At 44.5% G+C, this 22467-nt stretch overlaps 1 protein-coding gene across 1 annotated transcript; it reads right to left on the bottom strand.

Annotated features, from left to right (window-relative positions):
• Positions 1–450: 450 nt before the first annotated feature.
• Positions 451–20505, bottom strand: plppr2a (phospholipid phosphatase related 2a). Its single transcript, XM_041956665.1, has 6 exons — positions 20302–20505; positions 5020–5140; positions 4176–4426; positions 2659–2835; positions 1816–1943; positions 451–827 (listed from the first exon to the last, which is right to left on the bottom strand). Exons 1-6 carry the CDS (start codon positions 20503–20505, stop codon positions 719–721), a joined length of 990 nt encoding a protein of 329 aa, XP_041812599.1. The 3' UTR covers positions 451–718.
• Positions 20506–22467: the final 1962 nt, after the last annotated feature.

Below are 22467 nucleotides of genomic sequence, written 5' to 3'. Positions count from 1 at the left end.
GCTACTCAGACGACAGTGTGTGTGTGTGCGTGAGGTTGTGTGTGTGTGTGTGTGTGTGTGTGTGTGAACGGGATGAGATTAGGAGAGAGGGTGAGAAAAAGAGACCAAGGGAGAAAACGAGTGTGTGTGTGTGTGTGTGTGTGTATGGCTTATTAAAAGGGTGTTTGTACGGGTGAATCTCAGCAGTGCTTGTATCCTTCAGCGGGCTTCTTTGGTCCAACATGGCGACCTCCTGAGAGCAGACATCAAAGCTGCGTCCTGGGAGTCTCGCGGGGAGTTCTCCGTCACATTTAGCTTCCGGCACGCGCCTCCTTCGAATGGGTGTAAACTCATTTATAAAAAAAACAAAACATTCTCAGTGGTCACAGTTTGATGTGTGTTTCCTTACAGAGCGCTCCACTGAAGATGAAAGTGAGCTTCACACGACTGAGTTCATACAAAAAAATCACAACTAAAGTCTTTGAGTATAATATTCAAAATGAAAAAAAAAGAGATGTACCTGACTCTGAACTGAATGTTCAGCTCTTTACTGGGTGTCCAGCAAAGAGAAAGTTTTCAAAGTTTGCCTATCGGTTCCCCAGGGGTTAGGAGGGCAACAGGACGGGGCGTGTGCGTGTGTTAGGGGGGGTCTAGACCTGTGTGGAATAGGAGCGGTGCAGCGTTGCATACCGCCCGGCCGGATGGGCGGCGCAGTGCGGCGAGTGCTGCTCCGACTGGTCTAGACTTCGCTGGAAATGGAGCGAGACGGTATGAGGACATCGGGGGTGGCGGGGAACCGATAGGGCTGATGGTCATGTGATCTCGGTGAACGGAGATCCCCGCGGAGTCTGCAGGGGAAAGAGAGGAGTGAGAAAGAGAGAGGACGGGGCAGAGAGAAGGCGAGGGAGAGAGAAAAGTGAAGAAAAGAATAATCAAGAGCAATGCACGGGATGAGGGGCGGGAGAGAGGAGAAAACAGATGCACAGAGCCGAAACAGAAATAAGGCAACGGATGACGGGGATGGCGAGGAGTGCCGATGACAGGCAGAGAAGATTTAAAGTTGGTTAGAATGGTTGGACGTAGGTGTTGTAAGGCGGAGAGGAGGCGGAGAGTGCGGGATGCTGGAGGAGAGTGAGGGACAAGGGAGCAGATTGAGAGGAGAGAGGCAAGGTGGGAGACAGAGGAAAAGAGGCAGTCAGGTGAGGGTTAGTGACGGTGACAGACCACAGAGGACGCAAGACATTATCCTAAATGCTCGGACGTGGACTGGTGCTACGCTGCCGCTCCCCCCCTGAGAGAAAAGCTTTAGAAAATGCAGAAGAGGAGATACAAACTTGAGGGGACAACTGCAATCGCCCCGACTTTTTACCATTATTTTCTTTTAGCCTCAGCTGAATTCATAGTTTCCTGCAGCCAGCTGCTCTGCATTATATCAGAATGGTAAATTACAGAGTGTCAGCCAGAGTGCTGACTCACCTCAAACAGATAAGTGACTCTCTAAATCCCTGATAACAAGGAAATGTGTAACACTGTGGTGTTCAGGAGTAAGGGAGTGCCTCTTTCAGAGCAAGCATTCACACTAGACTTTGCTCCATCCTCTCGGCTGCGTTCTTATCAGCCGACAACAAGGCTTAGAGATTTAAAGGATTCACTTTTGTTGGGGCTGGGGGTGCAGGTGGTGCCTGGGACATGCATGTTTGGGGATTTGTTCTCTTTGGGGAAAGAGGGGGACAACGGATTGAGGTAAGAGACAAGGGCTGCGTGTCTCAGCCCGTCTTTTGTGAGCGCGGCCGTGCCTCACACCCACCCCCGCCCCTTACCTGAGGGCCACTTAACTTTTCGAGTGGACTCTCCACACAGGGCAGCGTCACCATCGGCATGCCCAGCACGGACTCGGGGCGATGGGGTCGCGGTGGAGGAGGACTGGGCTGCATCTGCTGGAAGTTGTTAATCACACAAGTCACCTGGAGGAAGAAAGAAAGGTATGAGGAGAGCTGACCCTTTGCTAACCCCCCACTGTGATTATCCAATCACAGCTCAGCAGCTGTAACCAGGCTCGACAGGCCAATGAAAAGGAGCTCCTATAGGGACAAACTTCTACCTCAGTTTGGAAAGTGGTGGTATTTTTATGGTTTTACACGTTTATGAAGAATAGCTTTAACTTTGTGTTTATCTGCTGTAACGTAAGCTGCAAACTTAAGCACGCCCGGTTAACTAGTTCACTACTACAGTAGTCGGCTAGCTTTATTTCCAAAGCCAAGAGACAACTAACTACATTATTTTGTGGGGTTAGTCATCAGTGGGGTTAGAAAAAATACGTTTTCAGGACTGGAACATCCACTCTGTGGGAGCCTAGATGTTAATATATCAGAGTTTAGAGGCATGATAGAGGCTAGGTCTTACTTTTTATTTGGTTTAGGAAAATTCCAGCATCTCCAGTCAAACTTAGCTTTACATGTAGAACATTTTGATTTTATAATACTGTGCTATAATACTGGGGCTAAATAATTCTACCCTGCAGTACAAGAACAATGCAGGTGATGCTGACTTTTTGCCTGTGGTTATTTAAGATGCTTCATTAGACATTATACATAGGCTGAGTAGTGGTAATTAAGTAAACCAAGCTTCGTGTGTAACATCAGTAAACACATCTTCCTTTCCAATCTAGTCTCTTCTCACCAGAAACACAGCGATGGCTCCCCCGGTGAAGAATCCCGCCAGGACGTCAGCCCAGTGGTTGCGGTACTCAGCCACCCGGACCACGCCTACTAGCATGGCCAGACAGAGCAGGGTGAGGCTGATGGTGGGCTTGGTCAGCCGCGTGCCTTTGGTCTTGAACACCAGTGTCACGTACATCTGCAGAGAGGCGTAGAGGAGGGCGCGCACAGTAGGGTGCAACAAACACAGAAAGCAACACATGGCACACAGGCGTGTGTCAGAGAAACTGAATTTCTTCAGCAAAACTGAAAATTATCTCGACAAAGTAGGTTGATAACCACTGTGGGGACGTTCAGAAGAAATGCACCTGTCTTTTAAGGCGTGCTCAGACTAAACACAAACACAGTTTTAGAGGTAGTGCATATAAAGTCAACGCAACAACGAGGGTGATGCGGACTCTTATTAGATCTAGTTAGAACGAATTAAGCGTGTGTTTTGAATGTTTCAGCATTAGCAACGCTAGCACTTACACTAAGGCTTTATCACTCCAATTAATTAACACACTGAGATAAGAAGAGAAGGGGAGGGTTCTGGAGTGATTTAACAGAAAGACGTGGAGTTTATAGTAAGTTTTTGCAATCGGTCGGACGGGTGAAGCCCTCTCTGCACACAGATGGTGTATAGGGTGCATAGATTGCTGGCCAGCTAATGGCAGAGAAACACAGACTGCAAAAACTTTCCAGCAGGATTCAGATGTGTGTGAATAATGCAGGGTGAGGTTCATTTTGAACACACCGTAAAAGTTTTATACCCCTCATGATTCATCGCTTCCTGTGCACTGAGAATACTCCCCAGTGACAGAGCCTGGCCGGTGACTTTAAGGTAAGGTAGGGATAATGTGTAGGCTCAAATTCTGGATGTGCAACACTCCTGTCTGATGCAGCTGTGATGTATAAACTTTGCTTTTTTGCAACTCTTATTTTCTTTTTTTGCAGACAGAAAGTTAAAAGAGAAGATTGCCATGTCTGTAGGGTATGTATGAAGCTATAGCTAGCAGCTGGTTAGCTTATGTTTGCACAAAGACTAGAAACAGGGAGAAACAGCTCCCTTTGCTCTGTCTAAAGGTAACAAAGCTTTCTTTACCTGTAAAGCTCACTTATTAAAATGTCGTATCTTGTTTCTTCTTCTTGCTGCCCTGTAAATTCACAGTGACAACAAGGCTCCCACAACTAACAGCTCCCAGCCAAGAAATAGTCCTGCACATTGTTGTGCGAACAAACTTCTTTGTATGAAGCTAAGGCTGTACCTCCATATTTACGGTATAGGCATAAAAGAGGCATCAATCTCCTTCTCTAACACTCAGCGTTGCTTTAAACTCGTGTCTCAGAAAGAAAAGCTCCGTACTTCAATCCCAGAGGATGACTGAATCGAGTGAAAACATGAAAACAGCTGTGCTAGATTAGCAAGGTTTCAGTTGGTAGTATGTATTTACAGATCGTTACAGCATAAAGTATCACCTCCTGCATGCTCCAACCTACCACGGTGTACACTGCGGAGTAGACGCTGAGCGCCGCGTCCTTGGACGGGAAGGATTTACGTGCAGACATGACAATCAGCGGGTTGCCTGTGCAGGCACGGCGCTCGGCGATGTACTGCATGGTGGACTGGCAGCCCAGCGCGGTGTAGTTTGGTCGGCAGGCAGACAGGAAGTGAGGCGTCTGGTTTCCGGTGACCACCTGGCCCGCATTGGCAAAGATGGTGGTGGTGAACAGGCCGAAGGCATAGACGCCTGGGTAGGGGGCGAGAACGAGGGAGAGCAGGGAGGGGTGGGGAGGCATTTTGATAAAGAAGTGGTATAAAACAAAAAAGGCAGCGACAGAAGGGAGAAAAAAGTTCAAAGATGTATCAGGAGATGAAGGAACCACACTAGATGTTTGACAGAGAGTGATATCAAAACATGTAGCAGACCTATAAGATATAACAGGTGATAATACGTTTTTTTTCTCCCCAAAATATCCCCAACACATTATTATCAGCTGAGGTGTGAAATTGCAACAGAAGCCTCCACCTCAGCTGATTCAGCTCAAAATGCTAATCTGTAGACTGCTTAATATTCACAAGTGTGTCGCCGCCGCGATCTTACCGCGAAGATTATATCGCAGTTCATCATCCAATTAACAGCTGCGTGTACCAGCTCTGGTTGACAAACTCTGCAGTGTAGCAGGTCACGTTCTTACACGTCAACCTTTCCTTTCATGTTGTTTTAATCTTTTTAATTTTGTCTCTCACTCTCCCCGTGTAAACCACACACCTAGACACAAAAATGCCCTTTCACAGGCCTGCAAAGAGCAGAGAGGCTGCGCGATGCAAAACAGTGTTCACCTAGGAAGCGTATTATGCGTCTCAGCAGGGGGTTGAAGTAGCAGCAGTCTGCAGTAACAATGGTCTTCTCCTGGGTCCCCTCCGCCTTTGTGAAGAAGGCACACAGCTCTCCAACAAGAATCTGCACGCACACACATAGAAACACAGAACACAACACAGTAGAATGTGAAACAGCTGGAAATCCAATGAATTAATTAACGACACTTCAAGACAGAAGAGATATCAGCAACGAGATGGCACAGGAGTTCAAGGTCCCAGCTTCTAAAGCTGCATCTTCACGGATCTTCAGATCTTTTGGTCCACCACTTTAGTCCAGACGGAGATATCTCAACAGGTGTTGGATGGACTGACACAACATTTTGTACAGAGCAGCGCTATCATGAGGTGTTTCTGAGTGAGATGTCTCAAAAAAATATTGGATAGATTAAATGAAATTCAGTCCATACATACAGATACATTTGTGCTGCCCAAAGGATGAAATGCAATCACTTTGAGGATTGCCTAACATTCAATGTAGCGTCATCCCAATAATTTGGCTTTTGACCGAATACCTGCAGAACTAATGACATTCCCGTCAGGCCCAGCTTCACTCTGTCGTGAAACGTCTTGTTTTGTCCAACTAAACGTCAATGACATTTCAGAAGCCGGGACCAGAAAATGTTTGCCATTGATGCTTAAAAAAATGACGTCACACGTGAACTGGCTTCTTGTGTTTGTGGTAAACCACTGCCGGGAAAAGAACCAAGTCACAAAGTGCTTGGGTTTCTTGCTCTTTAATAACTGAACATTCATGGAAAATCATTACAGATGCAGTACAGAGTGATTCTAAGAATTTAGAAGAATTAATAATTACAGGACAGGCAGGAATGTGATGTAGAACATAGATCAAGTATTGTCCAGAGGTAGTTCACCTTAGGGAGGAAGACAATACACTTGACTTCCTCTTATCTTAAACAAGTTTCGACATTATACAGCTCTACACAGAGGAATCATTTGACCACAGTGATAAAACTCTAGCACGACTAACCCTGTGCAGAGGTGTTAGCATTGCTAATGATCCCAGAGCTCACAGTGCAAATGACTCTTATTAGACACCATACTCATCGCCTCCTCTGCTAAGCTGTGGACGGATAGAGACGTAAACTCACTGCAGTCTGGAAATGTCTGTGATCGAAAATAGCAGCCATTGTTGTTGGGTGCTTGCAGTTTTATTGCTCTCTTTGTGAGGAGCATCAGGCTTGTGGCAGAGGTTTTGGTCAGGCCATTGTATTCAATTCACTCCCTGCGAGTCTGAACAGCGGTGCCTCTCCAGACTGATGATTCCTCAATGGAGTGCAACTGTGAGACTCATCTGTATGAGAGCCTACAGCGCTCAAAGACGCTGGCACAGACTAAAACTTAGCTCCCTCAATGAATACATCTCTATGGCAGAGATGCACTTAATCTTAAATCATCCTGACAGTTTCCATGCTCTGCTGTGACAGTAGCAGGACCCAATTTAACGCTGACCGTGTTCCACAAACCCATCAAGCTCATTCTTCCTCTTCCCATATTTGACATAATCCCCCATTCATCCCCCACAGTGACAATGTCTGAAGCGGTGCTGTCTGAGGAGAGAAAGCAGGAGGAGAGGAAAGAGCTACAGAAATAGAGAAAAACAGAGAAAACAGTGCAGGAGAGAGACAAAGGGAGAGATAAATTATCATGTTTCAGTCAAGTCTCATGCTTCTGGGCATTTCCAAGCATCTCCAGCCAAATCGAATGAGTTAATAGCATGCAGGGGCCCGGGCAGTGCAGCAGCGCTGTGAAGTGCGTGCCCAGCCGAGTGCTTTCTTCCATTAGTGTAACACAACCCTACTGGGTGTTCCATGGCAACCCTCTAAACACTAATATGAGCATGAAATCAAAGCTGAGGGGGTTTAATCAGTAGCTTCAAATCAGAGATGTTGGGGGCACCGTCACACTGCGGACAACCATTTGTGGGGCAATTAAAAGTCAGCATGGAGGCTGTTTCCATGGGGACTGCTGGACTGTGGAGGGCTGGAGCACGTGTATACCGCAAAATGTGAGATGATGGTAGTGCGCTGTCGCTCGTGGACAAGTGCTCTTGAACACTTTGCCTCAGGCGAAGCTGTCAAGCAGTGGGTGGTTGGCCTTTTTGGAAGCATATAGTAGTACTACTGAGCCCTTTTCGTCCAGTGCTGTTGTTCAATGTGAATGCTTCTGCTATGAAGCTGCGATAGGCCTGTTACAAAATCCCCCACAGACTTCAAAATCAGCACGCCCAGCTTCTATAGCTTCAGTTTGATTTACTATCAAACAGGGTCCTCTTACCATCCAGTCACCATAACCCACATGAATGAGAAGCTCTGAATGAGAGTCGACAGGAACACTGTGCTGGCATGGACTGCCTTCAGTTTCAGCTAATAAGCTTAACCAGCTGCACTTTTTTATTGCAGTTTCAGTGTAGCAAACTTCAATAAAATTGAAGTTTAGTTAAAAGTTTAACTACATAGTTTTGCCTGAGTTGGTCCAATTTAGAATTTACATTTAATTTATTCTTAATTTACTTAAAGTTAGAGAATTTGTGAACTTTGAAATTGAAAAAACTTGTAATTTTTAGTTGCTAATTTTATTAGCAATAATTCCACATTTTGGGATATACATTTATTTGCTTTCTTTGTCAATGAGAAGACTGATACTGCTTTTACACTTTGTTTATTGATATATCGATGTAACGCTTTAATGCTAAGCTAGGCTAACCAGGAGCTTGTGGTAGCTTCATTTTTATCTTTCAGATACAAAAGTGCTGCCACTCTTCTAATCGGATTAAAGAAAGTGAATGTCTGTATTTCCCAAAATGTCAAAGTGTTCCTTTAAAGAAACACTTCACACATGAAGGGGGGTGGAAGGAGGGTTTGGTTTTCACAAGGACTCCTACTTAACTCGTGGAAACAGCTGTCCTGTGTAGCTCGGAAAGGAGATTTTCCAAGTCTTAGAAAATAACCCAGATGATGGAATCACACTGAGCTGAGATTGAAACTTGTTTTTCATGAAAACAAATCTTTAAATCCTTATTGCTGACAAAAAATACACAGTTTTTGTGTTGTGCCTGTTGATTGGTGGAGCTTGCTGGGACTGAACATCTGCAAAGACTACTCTGCAAAAACTACCCATACACAGCCATCACTTCTGAAATCGAACTCATGCCCTTTGAGATAAGAGCTGGAGAGTCTGTGAGAGATGAAGTCAAAGAGTGAGAGTACGACAGCACAAGAGGAAAGTTGAAGAGTAAGGAAAGAAGAGAGGAACAGTATGGGGAAGGTAGAACGGTGATGGGGTTAGGGGTAATACTGCAGGAATGAATTATTCATGCATGGGTGGCATCCATATGAATCATGTGGCGCATTATTTCAACGAACATTTTAAATGATCTCTCTCCGCTGCGGCGGGACGCGCTCCAGCTCCCTGCCCCGACCGCTCCTTCAAGGATTCACGGTTAAATATGACGAGGTTGTCGCTGCGGTTTAGGGACGAGCGGATAATAATTCCTTGAAATTAAACTGCTCATCCAGTCTACGCTCTGACAATGCACAAGTACAGCGCCGTGATGCGTCCAGAAGCGTGGCGTTCCGGGAGACGTGGCGGTTTCTAGAAATAGCAGGGTGAGCTTCGAGTGTGGGAAAAAAAAAAACAGAGTGAGGAGGAAGACATGTGTTACATGCATACTCACATGCATGATTTAGGTGCAGAACAAGAGAAAGGAGTGAAGGAATGAAACATTCATACAAACATGAGACATGATTAACTCTGTGTGCCTGCACAAACAACGCCATGAGTACAGAACCGCACATGGACGCTGGAGGATCCTGCTCTGTGGGTGTAAGTAATCAGATCTTGATTTGTGTCAGTGGGTATTAGTCAAATGTGAGCGTGCATTCAGAGTGGCCCTTTTCATGAAGACGTGTCTATTAGAAGACAATAACCCGGGATGTCTTAGTTGGAGCGATGAGATGGATGAAGAGGACTGTGGAGCAGTGGGAGTAGAGGAATGATGAGAGGAAGAGGGGGAGGCAATAAAAGAGTTTACATGAATACATTTTAGAAAATTATTTTCATGTAATTTCATAAATGAACAAATATTCAGTGGATATGCATACTCAGAAGCTAAAAAAGTCAGGGTATGTGCTCTTTCTCTGCATGCAGATTATGATCTCAACAAGCTCTTTTAAAGTTACTGTTGAATCTGTGAGATCTAATTACTGTGGAAAACCAGCCTGTGCTTCCTGAACTTGAAAGGCCGTCTGAAGCCACGAGTCAGTCTGAAGACAGGAGAGAATACAGGAGACAAACAGCCTGCCGGGCTCTCTTCGTGTGGCGATGATGTCAATAAGGCTGCGAGGACAAATCAAGCATCTTGGTATAAGCCTGAGTGAATGCACCGCAGCAGAGCAGTGAGATGCTGATTGCTTCCATTAGTATTCTCTTCTGCAAATAGCGACTGACTCTGTTCAGCCTGCGTTAGTGACATAATAAGGTGGCAAAAAAACAACAAAACAAACAGAAGACAACAGATGGAAACATTGTGTATACTTGGCTCTGAGCCTTGATGTAAAATGGACCAGTGCTGCAAGAAGCAAGACATCCGGTTTGTTATATAAACGCTAATCCTAAAACACTACCAAAACAGCTACTACTCCACTATCGTGCTTTTTATGGAAGGCTGGTAATTCATAGTTTACAGAGATGGCTTGACTTTGTGAGGATGAACGGCCTTAAGGCCACGGTTTGCTTGAGATGACGGCCATGTCTGAAGGTAAAAGTGTCAGAGCGGTTCCAAATGGGGGAGACAATAATCAATGAAGCAAACTAGAAAACCAGCCATCACACCTTTCTTGTCCATGGTTTATCTAAAGCAGTAGTTTGCATTTTGGGAAAAACACTTCTTTGTTTTCTTGCTGAGAGTTGAGTTCACTGTCACGTCTGTATGGGAAACATGAAGCTACTGCTAAGCTAAGCTAACCGACAGCTCTCGTGAGCTTCATACTTATCATACAGACATGAGGGCGATATCTTCTTTTCTGCACTGCCCAAAATGTCAGAATAACTTTTAAAGAAAGCTTAAAATCTTTCCTCGCTGACATATTTGCTATGGTGGTGTACAGAGTGGAGCAAATGTTTGCCCAACATCACAGATCTGTCGACGTGAGACCTGATCCAAAACCAGCCTGTTACCTTTAAAGTTCATTTGATCGTATTTTACAAGGAGGAGGAAGAGGAGGACGAGATAAAGTGATTTTAATATCCAAAAAAGAAAATGCAATTCTTAGTTCCTACTCAGAGCTTCTGTCTGAAATTACCTCGTCTCTCATTAAGTCTTGTGGAGTGAGTGCTCGACTAAATCTCAAGAAAGATCACTCAAAATTAAATTATTCAGCGCAAACCCTTTGTCAAGAGATATCCAGTCTTTCTGTGGCATCGAATGTAATGAAAGCATCTCTTCAACTGTACAGACCAAGTGCAGGCCCATTTCTGTGAAGCGCAGCTCTGCAGCCATAAGACCTAATGCTTCTGACAAGATTGGGAAGGTTATTCATGTGTGAAGTACAAAGAGATGCCTAGCTGTCACTGGCATCCCATTATCTGTCATCATCTACAGCGACCTCAATCTCCGCAATGGAGTGTATATGTGAGATTTGGGCTAATGGATGACGCGAAAGACACTGCACCTGTCTAAGTACATCAGGATCACCATCACCTTTACTCGCATGTGGTTCCTCTCACCAGGATTTGGACTGCGTGGAATGGGTGCGCGCGCAGCACACACATGCAAACACAAACGTGTTCGCAGGGGCGCAGAACACCTCGCGCAAGCCGTACCGCATCGGCACAAACGGAGGCACGTGCGAAGGCGTCACGTTCGCGCACGGCGATGCCGCTCGTTGCATTGAGCAAAGTGTGATTGCACATCGTAAGCACTGTTAGCCTGCTGAGAATCTGTCCTCGCACCCAAACACTTGTTTTTAATACTACACTGGTATGCTCTCGGGAACAGAGATTTATTCCACTTTGCAGAAGCAAAACCTCTTCATCATTGTGCTGCAGCGTTATCAATCCCTCTCTCTCTCTCTCTGTCCCCTCCTTTCCTCTTTCCCCTTTCATTGTTTTTTCGTACTTGGGTTACATATCACGTCTTTTCTCTTCCATTTTGATCCAATTCAATTACACCACCCCCCTTTTCCAAATGTGCTCTGTTACATTTCTTAAACATCTGCATCAGTGAGACTGCAAGCTGTTTTATGTCTCCCTGTGCATCTTTCATTCAGCTTTTGTCTCTTTTCTGCATGTTTTTTGCTCACTATCATCTATTTTCTCTCCTCTTGATCACAGAGTTGGGGTCAGGCCTGTGCATCTGACCTCAGGATCATCTGCTGGATGTACCTTCAGTGAACAAGGTTAAATACCAGGAATGTATGAGAAGATTTAGCCAAAATCTATTCCTGTTTCTCAGGAAAACACCTGCTTGAACTTAGGAATTTTTAGCCTTGTGTGTCCTGTTGATCTGTGTGTGCCTGTCTCTTGGTGTACTTAAGACTGAAGATTATATGTAAGGATCAAAGACAACAGCTGTATCATGAAATCAGTTCAGTCCAGTTTTTGATACTACTTATGGTTGGCATCAGCAACAGCCATTCAATGTATTTACATCCTGTAATTACTTTTCTATGTCATAGATTTTTTTTAGTTCCACACTAGCTTCAAATTGCCCTCACACACACGAGGGATTCGCAGGAAATTATGCATGTATGTAATCCAGCGATAAGATTTGCAGTTTTGTCTCTCTGATATCTGCCTCACTGTTGACTGTTCACTCTCCAATTTACATTAGAGCTGTGTTACTGCTCGTGCTAACCCAACATGTCCTACTGCTACAGTACTACTTGAGCTGTGTGCAGCATGAAATAGCATCATAGTTGGCCATACCGTGATGGCAATAGGCCAATTATTGACTGAATTCTTCTTATTCCTTTGTTTGAGAGCACTCTGAACTTTCAGACCAGCTATTTGTCTGTTGTATTAAAATGCACTCGCTGTTATCACTAAATTAACCAAGACCAAAAACTAATAAATCTTCTATTGCAACCTTAAAACTACCATGCAGCTGCTGTAGCCAGATACAAAGTCTGACCTTGAAGTGCCTTGAGTGAATGCAGGCTGGTCAAGGAGTGGTTTAATCAAACATGCAGGCCTTCATCCCTAAATCAGAGTGCAGAGCAGCATTCAACAGAAGCATCAAGAGCAAAGGTTGGCCCTAATGATGCCACTTACTCATGCCTCAAACTACCAAAACAGCATCATACCAAAGAGGCTGCGTTCCACAGTTTCACTTCACTGCCACAGCACACAGTAATAACCTCAGCTCAGCACTATAAATACTGCCAAAGGCTCTGATATAATCAGTATACGTATATATACTGATTATATCAGAGTGTTTTCCACTTTGAGAAAAACTGTAGCCGTAAAATAAATTATCGTTCTAATAAAAATATTACCACATTCTAATAAACATGAATGAATAACATCAGCAAATTAGAAACCCCATTTTATGATTAATCATCTGCAGGTCTGTGTTTAAAATGAAACCTGACAAACCCGTGAAATATTCTCATGATCATTTTAAAATCATGGAAGAACCCCGACAGGAGAGTGACAGGGGAACGCTGCACCACTGTTACACACATTTTCCACTTCCCACTCATTCACTCGTCCGTTTCATCACCTCGATTCATGACAGAACTCTTAATAATTTTCTGGAGAGAACTTAAGTGAATGTGAGTGAAATTCAGTTACACACGGGGAAACCACAGATTTGGTCCAGCGGCCACACGCGAAGATGTAAGAATAGAGGGTGGCGAGCTGGGATGCACCCCTGCTGTGAATGCAGATTGGGCGCTGGCATTTGTCAGAGATCTCTGAGGCGCTGAGTGAAGCATGGCGGTCCACCGGCCCCGCAGGACCCCCAAGGTGTCTCTCCTCTCTGCCTGACTGAAAAATGGATCAAAGCTAAGAAGCAGGGATGACCGCCACTGTTTGGTCTAATCGTATTTCACCAGGGTTCTTGCAGACAGGGGCAAGTCAAATTCAAGGACTTTCAAGTGTTTTTTCAAGCACTTCAAGCATCTTTTTCTCCGCAATTTCTGTTGCAAGAGAATTGTGCCAATTTAAACATGGAGCTATGGATCTAAGATCATGATCAGTCTTAACGACAACAATAAAAACACAGTGAACAACACATGAGTAATGTTTCCTAAGGCAATTTATCATTTTGCTCTCCTCTATTCAAGGACTTTTTTCAAGGTTCAAGTTAAAAAATGTCTGATTTTCAAGTTGTTCCAGTACTTAAATTGCTGAGTGCCAAATTCAAGTACTTGAGGCACCTCAAGCACCTTACAGGAACCCTTTTTCACAGGAATGGGTGACTTCTGCCAAAAACAAAGGACCGGTGACAGGAAGGCACAAACACTCTCTCTCCCTGTCTAGGTCTAGGTCTCTTGCTGTGATCACAGTGTAGTCAATCAGGGTGATGCAACAAATGCCTCTGGGCCACCAGGACAATGGTACATGGAGCAGGCAGCTCAGCTGTGAACCTAACTACGCAGAGAGTGAAAGTAAGGAGCTGGTTAAGGTGACAGGGAAAAGAAAATGTGACAGAGGAAACAGGAGACTGTTTGATGATGCAAATATCAAAATGGTCTGGTGATGCAATCCTGTGCTGGCTTGGGTGGGGTGATTGTTATCGTGAGCACTTAGATCAGAGCTGTGATTGTGTTCCAGGCAGAGTGGGAACTGTGCAGACCCTGGCAAATTATACTTCTGTGTGGATAACAGGCCCGCAGATAGTTAGAGCAGATAGAGACACTTTTAATGTGCAGAGAAGAAAACAACACGTACCTTCCTCCCATGAACAGAATCCCTATGAGCTTCTCTTTGGGTTTCTCTCTCAGCTTTCCTCTTTCTCTGTGATGGGCTGGATTGTACATTTAATTTCTGGTTTGCACATCATCTCCCTTCTTATCACACATTTTCCTCATTTCCCTTTTCATCGCATAAATGAAGAACAGAACTCAAAGGGCAGAGGCGAGGAAGCCTTCACCCAGGCACATATGCTCCCATGGCAGCCAGTGTCACAGCATCCAACCCCCCCCCCCCCCCCTCCCACCATGGAGCCCACCCTGCCATCTGCCTCATTAACCTGGGTTAGCAGCATACTGGCCTGGATTGACTGTATATGTGTGTAGGTCTGTGTTTGGAAACAAAAGGGAGATATGGCGTGCAGCTAAGTCAAAAAGGACCGAGAGGCAAAAGCTTAAGAGAGAGAAGACTGAGAGACAGACAGACAGAAAGGCATTGATCCATGTCTGTGCAATTGTGCATGAACGTGAGAGCTTTCTTTTGGAGACAGTGTGAGGTCATGGTTCCTCCGGGTGAGGCATAGCGCAGTTTAATGTCAGTCCGCTGACATTATGGCTGAGGATGCGAGGACAGGACATCTCTGTGACATCCAGATAAACATGTACAGGACGTCCAAAATATGCTCCGAGGTCAAAGATCAGACAGACAGAAAAACCACTCAGCACAGGATCAAAATGTTCAACCCACGTTTGAACATTAATGACTGTTGGTCATGGTTAATTACTGGGTTGCCACCATTCATGAAAGACTTGGGTGTTATTCTAATAGCAGCATCCCCTAACATCCCGAAACACAACACTATACAGAACGTCATATTGTGGTAAGGCCTGGCCACACCTGAAAGCAGCGGTGGTGTAAGAACTACTCACAGGGCTTGTTGCCGAATGAATACAGCTGATGAGCTGCTAACATGCTAGCACAATAATAGTAAGTGCTGTAGTGGAACAGAACACAGACAGTAACCCTGCAGAACATGGTTAATGCTTTCAGAGAGATCGATTAAACAAATGAATGAGCGGTTGCACTGAGTTATAGAAACACGTGGAACAGAGACAAGCCTGGATGTGACTTCATGACTTTGACTCTCTATACTCCTCTGAGCTTCTTTTCATTTTCTCTGCACTGTGCTGTTTACTCTTTCCCTGAAATTTTGTTCTCAGGCCTGAGAACCTGAGAACTGTACACCTATTCTGAGGATTTTTCACAATTTCATTCAATATTTGCTGAAGGAGATAAAAAGCTCCCAGAGCTGCAGGACTTGCTAGCAGGCTGTTCAGATCAGTAACAAATGGGAGGAGAAGTTGACACATTTTTTTAAAAAGATGTTATTTGTGCTTCTGTCTCAAAACTGTCTTCAACCAATATTTATTTGTTAAATAAAAATGCATGATCCAACACATGTAAGTGGTGGCAATAGTCTTAATTTTCCACTCCAGCAGCTCTCCGTCCCATCAAAGGTCAGCACTGTGAAGACGGTTTGCTAGAGCACCTGGTAGATGAATGGTTACTGTGCAAGCTGCATGGGCGCGTAGTCTCAACTGCCGCCACTTCAATCCCAGATGGCAACCTTTGCATGTCATACCCCTCCCTCTTCTCTGTCTCTGTCCAATAAAAGCAACCCACCCAGCACCTGCCAAAAAAGAAAAAAGAATGGCTTGCTATCGGTCAGTTGTGCGAATTTGTGTGTGACCAGGCCTTTATCGTGTTTGCAGTGTTATGAAGTTAGAACATTGTGGACGTTGGGGACAATCAGCAAGGCTGTAGCACATTTCATACACAGTGGCAATGCAAAGCTTACAGATTGCATAAAATAAGCAAAACACACGTGTGCATGTATTGCTTGGGAGGTAAACTGTGATAAAGAAAGGCAGAATTTCTTTCTAAGAGTCGCTGTCACTATCTACTGGAGGGTTAATGTAGTAATCCGAAAAGCAAACCCTCTATTTATTATTGTATCCTGTGACAACTCACACATAACAAGGCAGGCATAAACAAGCCAGGAAATATGCTCATTTGCTTTTCCTGAGAGTTGCATGTCTGTACGGCAAACATGAAGCTACGGTTAGCAGCCAGTTAGCTTACCTTAGCATAAAGACTGGAAACAGAGGGAGACATACAGTCTGGCCAATTCCACCTATCAGCACCTCTGAAGCGCTCACGTAAATGAGTTTTTAGTTTAGAGCGTCAGTAGAGGTATTGCTTGTGATATTGCCACATATTTGCTGCTTCCATCTAAACTGAGCTTGCGAGATTTTTTCCGAAACGGCGTCTTAACTACAACGTGGATGTAGTGTGGGCGTGACGTCAAATTCAACTGGATGAGTCAGAACAAAACTGAAAGCTCACATTCTGATTCAGTATGAGTTCAGTCATATACAAGACTTCTTCCCCTCTTTATCTGAGGAGAAGAGCGGGAAGTGGGGTAGAAAAACAGCATTTTCATGTCTTCCTGTGTGAGTCTGTCTGATTATCACCTTAGCCAGAGAAGACAAGCTGAGAAGCTCCATCAGTTCACAGACAAGACGTGTTAATTGGGAGGTGAGGCAAACAGGTGTGAGGAGAGGTCAAAAAGGGCAAGGCAATAAAGAGGCTGAAAAGGTCGAGGAGGTGCTGATGAGAGTGGAAACAATCCTGGAAAATCCAGAGATGGCGGTAGGGGGAAACAACGAAAACTGCGATCAGACTGGAGTGGAGACTAAACACAGATTAGGCTGAAATTGCACTGAGATGGTGTGGGGAATGGGGAAGGTTGTGGAGAAAGAACAAGCAACAGAGGTTAAAGAGAGAGCCAAAGACAAAAAAATCAAAGCTGATCAAAGGGAGGATTTACAGAGGAGCATGAATATACATTTGCGCACGCACTGTGAGATTGAATCTGTGCTAGATAAGTTAATTTATCCGGGGCTTAACTGGCTTACAAGCTCCATTAGGCAAACTTTCAAGATGCCCTTAAAATGAACCAAACGCCAGTGTGTGCTGCTGTGTGGGGAATTTTCAGTGTTACTGCAGATACAGCAGTTGCCTTGGGGTAAAATCCAACAGTATCCTACTGGCGCTAATCTATTCAAAAAAAGGAAGATGGATTTCCAAAGTTCATTTGTTATTCTTCTCTTAACAAAAATTATTGTAAAGAGCAGTTTTAACCAACCACAAATGAGAAGAAGCTTTTGTCTAAAATCAAGGATGCATGTTTCAAACTTCACTTTCACATTTTTGAGAGGTAAACCTGCTGTCGCTGCTCTAAATGGAAAGCTTTGACAGGCGTAGTAACAGCATCAATGTGAGGTAGGAATTAGCCTGGTGGGAAGCCAGTGAGGGATCCTTGTCACTGCAATGCCAGCGACGGGGAAGTTACTTTGAACAAGTAATCTGGAAACTACCTGCTGCACCTGTACACCTGTTAAACCACTGAAACATCAGTCAAAGCTCCATACTGATTGCCAGTTTGTTGGGTACATGTGGCTGATAATATTGCAAACAGCCTTCAGTATAGGCCAATACACTTCAACAGCAGCTCAAACTACAGCTGCAAAACTGATAATAAAGTGGAATCATTTCAACCTTCATGATAGGATTTGTTGCAGGGCTGTGGCATGACATCATGTTTGCCTCCGGGTGTACCTGATAAACCCTTTAGTTTTGGAGTCCCTTTCAAAACCAGTTGTAGAAATTCAAGGCAGAAATGAAGAAGTTGGGTTAGATTTGTTGCTTCTTTGACATTTTGGACCAACGATTTCAACTATTACACCCACTGAGACATTGGGCATAACAGAGATGACAAGTGTATGAAAATAATACAAATGTCCACCAACTGCACTAACTTAAGATTATACACATTCAGTGACGTGTGTTACAGAAAGGCACACGTGCTACAAATGTGATCAACAGACTGAAGAGGGAGGATGTCAGGTTGCTTTCTCTTCAGTTTCAATCTTCAAGCAAAGTGATTGATGACTTTAATTAGATGTTGGGACCCTACTGGGAGCTGACGGAGAGTGAGAGAGAGTGCCCTCTTTCGGGCTTGGGCGACCCTGGCTCCATCCCAAATACACTGGTGGCTGATTACCTAAAGTGGTTCAGCCAGGCAGGGTCGCCCTAGTTACACGGGCATTCTAATAATCAGGTCCAACCTCGTAGTGTACATCTCTGGCTTTCTTGTGTTCAATGCTATAAAAGAGGTGATGTTAAATATCTAAATTTTTCAAAATGCAGTGGTACATAAGATCATGTTGCCTGGCAACAAAATGCTACCACAGATCTGAACCTCTTACTTAAAACCATATGAAAGGTCACAACTCTTTTTGTATTGACGAACGCTGGCATTTGTGCTGTGCAGCCACTTTATCAGCAAACCCAAAGCTCTGACTTGCTGCTGCACTGGACAAAAAGAGATCCGGCTCTTCAGGAACCAGGGGCGAAGCACATTCGCACCAGACTGGTGCTATCACAGGGAGTTACTGTTGTGTTTTACCTCGCTGCTTGTTACACACACCAAAGCCTCTGTCAGCACAGGTTAGGGCAGACTAGCTGGTGTAAGTAATGTGCTCTGACCCAGATCACCTTAGAAAGTAATTCACCCTGTGCCAGGGCAGCTTTAAAGGTCTATATGGTTTGTATCAGGGAGAGTATCTTAGCGCTAAGGAGTGAGACTGCTGTATATTTTAACAATGTTAGACAATAATGCAGGATTTTAATTGAAGCACAAGAAATGAAATACCCAAATTATTCGGGTAGGGATTACGCCTGAATTCATTGCATTAAAAAGTAAGGCCCTCGCCTGCAATATTAATATACTTCTTTGAACCCTCTCCTTGACTTGAAAAGAAAAAAAACACAAATACTCTCTCCCCAATATCTCAAGAATATATATTAATTGCAACCATAAGATAAAAAATCCAGCGGCTCCCTGCTGAGAAAATGAGAAAAGAGCTGCTAAATAAACAGTTAAGAGGTTTTTTTTTGTTTGTTTTATTTCTCAGAAGGGAAAAATGAAATAAAAAGATCAATCTGGGATGATTAAAAAAACCCACCACCCACTCTTTTACGCAAACCCTCCCTTCAACTAAATGAAATCATATAAACCCTCCCCGTTTTCTGATTCCAGCCCTCTCTAATCATTTCATGAAGTTTCTAAATCAATACTTGTGCAGCGTATCAACCTTACTAGTGATGTGATCGCTAGTACTGATCACACACATTGTTTTGTTCTGCGTTAAGAGCAAACAGTCACCTGCTAATATAAGTTAAAAATGATCCAGTGAGTTGTGGCTGTGAGACAAACTGTACACGTGGTCCCACATTCTAATAGCCCACAACCTTCCTCCTCGCCACCTACCGCTGCACACGAACGGGATCTGTGTCTGTTCTGTGTTGCATTTGAAAGGTATTCCCGTCTTTGCGGGAGGCGCAGGCTGCGGTTCAGTCTGTGCATGTAATCCGGTCAGGTTATTTGTCTGCTTTGTGTTGTGGCTGTAGGCTGGTTCTGTCTGTGGTGTCCTCTGTGCTTTTGTTTTTGGCGGTCTGTTGGGGATGTGAGCCGTTAAGGTCTGTGTCGGTGCTCAGAGTCAGCGCCAGGTGTTATGCATTTCACGCTCACTGCCTTCCGTCTCACTTGGGGCTCGAGAGCTACACTCGCACACACGCGTCACACACACAAAAATACAGCCATGCCCCCCCCTCCAAACTGCCTTCCTTTGTGCTCATTGTCTCTTTTTCTCACCTATCATCTCCAGGTTTTTCTTTTCAGACGACATCTGCTGCCTGCAATTATCGCTCTGTCTTGACTCCAACTTTTGCGCCGTTTCATTCTTTTGCTGTCTCTATTATCTGTCTCTTTCACTGCTCTTCTGTCTGCCCCGCTTCTATCTCCTTCTCCCTCTAATGACCTGCCTGCCCATCCCCATTACAGGTCTGTGTTGTCCGAGTTGATTCTTGCCTCTGTTTTTCTCTCCACACACACGCACGCACGCACACACACACACACCTGCCTGTCAAGGATGGAGGGGGTTACCACCATGCAGCTTGCCAATCTGCTCACTAGATCAGTGGTGCAGCACACACACCAGAGATGATTCATCGCAAGATTGCCAAAACAGATCATATGAAGTAGAAAGAGAACAACGCTCTCTCATATTTTCACTGCATGTGAAAGCACATACTGACAACAGTTTAAACACACCACCTCAACTTTGGCAACTTCTTACTCTCTATTGCAGCTCTTTCACGCACTTACACGCTTTTCTCATGTACCTCAATGATACCTCCCTCTGTCTGTCTCCACCTTTATTTCCAAATACACCCAACTCTTACCGTGACGGTGGGGATGGCTGTGACGAGCGAGTAGATGAGCACAGGGGGGATCTTGCTGGTGTCGTCCGGACCGGGGTAGGGCTTGGAGAAGGTCTTGTCGTAGCAGAAGAAGCCCTGGATGTGCACGGGGAAGGTGTCCGTGTACTCGAAGTAGTAAGCCAGCAGCACCGTCCCAGCCATGATCACCAGCTGGAAATAGAACATTATCCCTCCGTTAGGAAGCGTGAGGACAGGAGGTGAAGACGAGGACAGAGAGGCGGAGGAGGTGGAGGTGGAAGAGGAGGAGGAGGAGGAGAGGAAGAGGGGAGAGTCAAGTCCCTGCTCCCCTCAGCCACGGGGAGATGCATAGGAAATACGGAGCGAGAGAGAGAGAGAGAGAGAGAGCGAGAACAAGACGAGAAGGAGAAAAGGAAATCTGCAGGAGGAGGCTTTTCTCTTCACAAGACGAAAAACGGGAACAAAAAACAGAATAAAAGAGGGATCCGTGGCAGCACAAGCAGCAAAAACAAAGAATTGCAGAGCGAGCGAGTGAGAGAATGAGAGAGCAATAGAGTGAGAGAGAGAGAGGAGGGGAGGGAGGGAGGGAGGTGGGAAGTAGAGGAAGGGGGAGCAGCGTTTATGCTGCCAGCACTCATGAAATCTACTACAGTTGAGCTGTGGGTGTATATGTAGATACTGTGTGTGTGTGTGTGTGTGTGTGTGGAATACATGAATGTGTTTGATGACAGCAGGTGCACAGGAGAGTGAAGTGTTTGTACAGACATGTAGTTCTCACCATCAGCTGACGTCTCTGCTAAAAAGTTGAAATCTAAACCTAAAATACATCCAGAAACTTCAACACTGCTACAAATCACGTCCAATTACACCTTTCAGTTTGTGATAAGCGCACAAAAGGCAGTGAATAACACTTTAGCTGGTGGTGTTAAACACGAAGCCAGGAGTGTGGTCCACTCTGCACTACCTGCTCGGCACCAAATGTTTGGTAGACAAAATTAGCAAGTAGCAGGCGAACATAGTGGAGCAGGAAGCAGCTACAGCAGCCAGATATTTTTCTCATGAGTGGATGGAGACTGATAAATACTACGGTCACCAAGTGGACTTAAACACAACTCCAAATGAATGCTGATGTTGTCTGTACCTGCTGGATGTGGAAACATGGGTATATAAATAACTGTATAAATTGTTTTATTTTATTTTAGATTTATTTTATTCTAGTCTAAATTAAAATATTTGTGTGCAGCATGAAGGGGCTACAGGTTCAATTTCTACCCTGTGTTGTGAACTGAGCTTGATTCCCTGAAAACACATTCGTCATATTTGCAGACATACACTCAAATGCCACACAAACACACTTAGTAAATCCATTAAAGAGCCAATGCAAACATGTTTGACTGTGGTGACTTTGAGTAAAATAAGGTAATATAATAGAAATATTTGCATTTAAGGAGCAAATGTTTGCTCCATAATAAATTTGCTAAAACAATAGTAATAGACTTTTGTTTTGGCACTTTACCACAACAAGCAGGAAATACTTACAAATAATTGGTTTATTATCCCCTTATAAAGTTATTTATGCCTAAAGTGTTTACATCAAGTGTAAAAAGGCAGATTCAGGTTTCTGATTTATTAAGTCCAGTGTTCACATTCCTTTTAGAGCGCTGAGACTAAACCAAAACAGTACAGTCAAAGCAAAACAATGAGCTGAAAGAGGCCAAAATGGTGAGGAGAACTTGATTAGTGCAACTTTAATGTTAAGTCCATTTAATTTTTTCTGCGCAGAGGAGGAATTTTCAACCTCAGGTCCTTTTTTATGTCAGTGTTCTTTTGAATGGCATTTGAGACAACAGCACGCTGCAAACAAATGTTCTCTTACGGGAAATTTAAGAGCTGGATGGACTAGTGTTGCACTTGAGGACAGAGAGGAGAGGCAGCCTGAAGCCCTCTGGGATGTTCAGCTCACAGTCACATCCATCTGACCAGAGACATGGCGCCACCCACAGCTGTGGCACAAACACTCGCATGCAGCATGCACAAAAACACACATGTGCCGCGCACACTGTCAGTGACAGCATGACCAAACACCCACCAATGCATACAGAAAGAAACATCCACATCTATACATGACACAAACACACACGCGCACACACACTCCGTTTCTTCATTTGT

Source organism: Chelmon rostratus, chromosome 17 (genome assembly GCF_017976325.1).
Source record: "Chelmon rostratus isolate fCheRos1 chromosome 17, fCheRos1.pri, whole genome shotgun sequence".
In the NCBI taxonomy this organism is placed as follows: Eukaryota; Metazoa; Chordata; class Actinopteri; order Chaetodontiformes; family Chaetodontidae; genus Chelmon; species Chelmon rostratus.
The sequence above is the reverse complement of the archived record's forward strand: the minus strand, read 5'-3'. Positions and strand labels throughout refer to the sequence as shown.

Excerpts from the sequence above, each read along its gene's own strand:
- plppr2a (XM_041956665.1), bottom strand. The coding sequence starts at position 20,505 with ATGTTCTATTTCCAGCTGGTGATCATGGCTGGGACGGTGCTGCTGGCT. Across the intron at positions 2,836-4,175 it reads ACTCCGCAGTGTACACCGTG|ATGTACGTGACACTGGTGTT; the intron begins GTAGGTTGGAGC and ends GCCTCTCTGCAG. Across the intron at positions 828-1,815 it reads GTGGAGAGTCCACTCGAAAA|ACTCCGCGGGGATCTCCGTT; the intron begins GTTAAGTGGCCC and ends TTTCCCCTGCAG.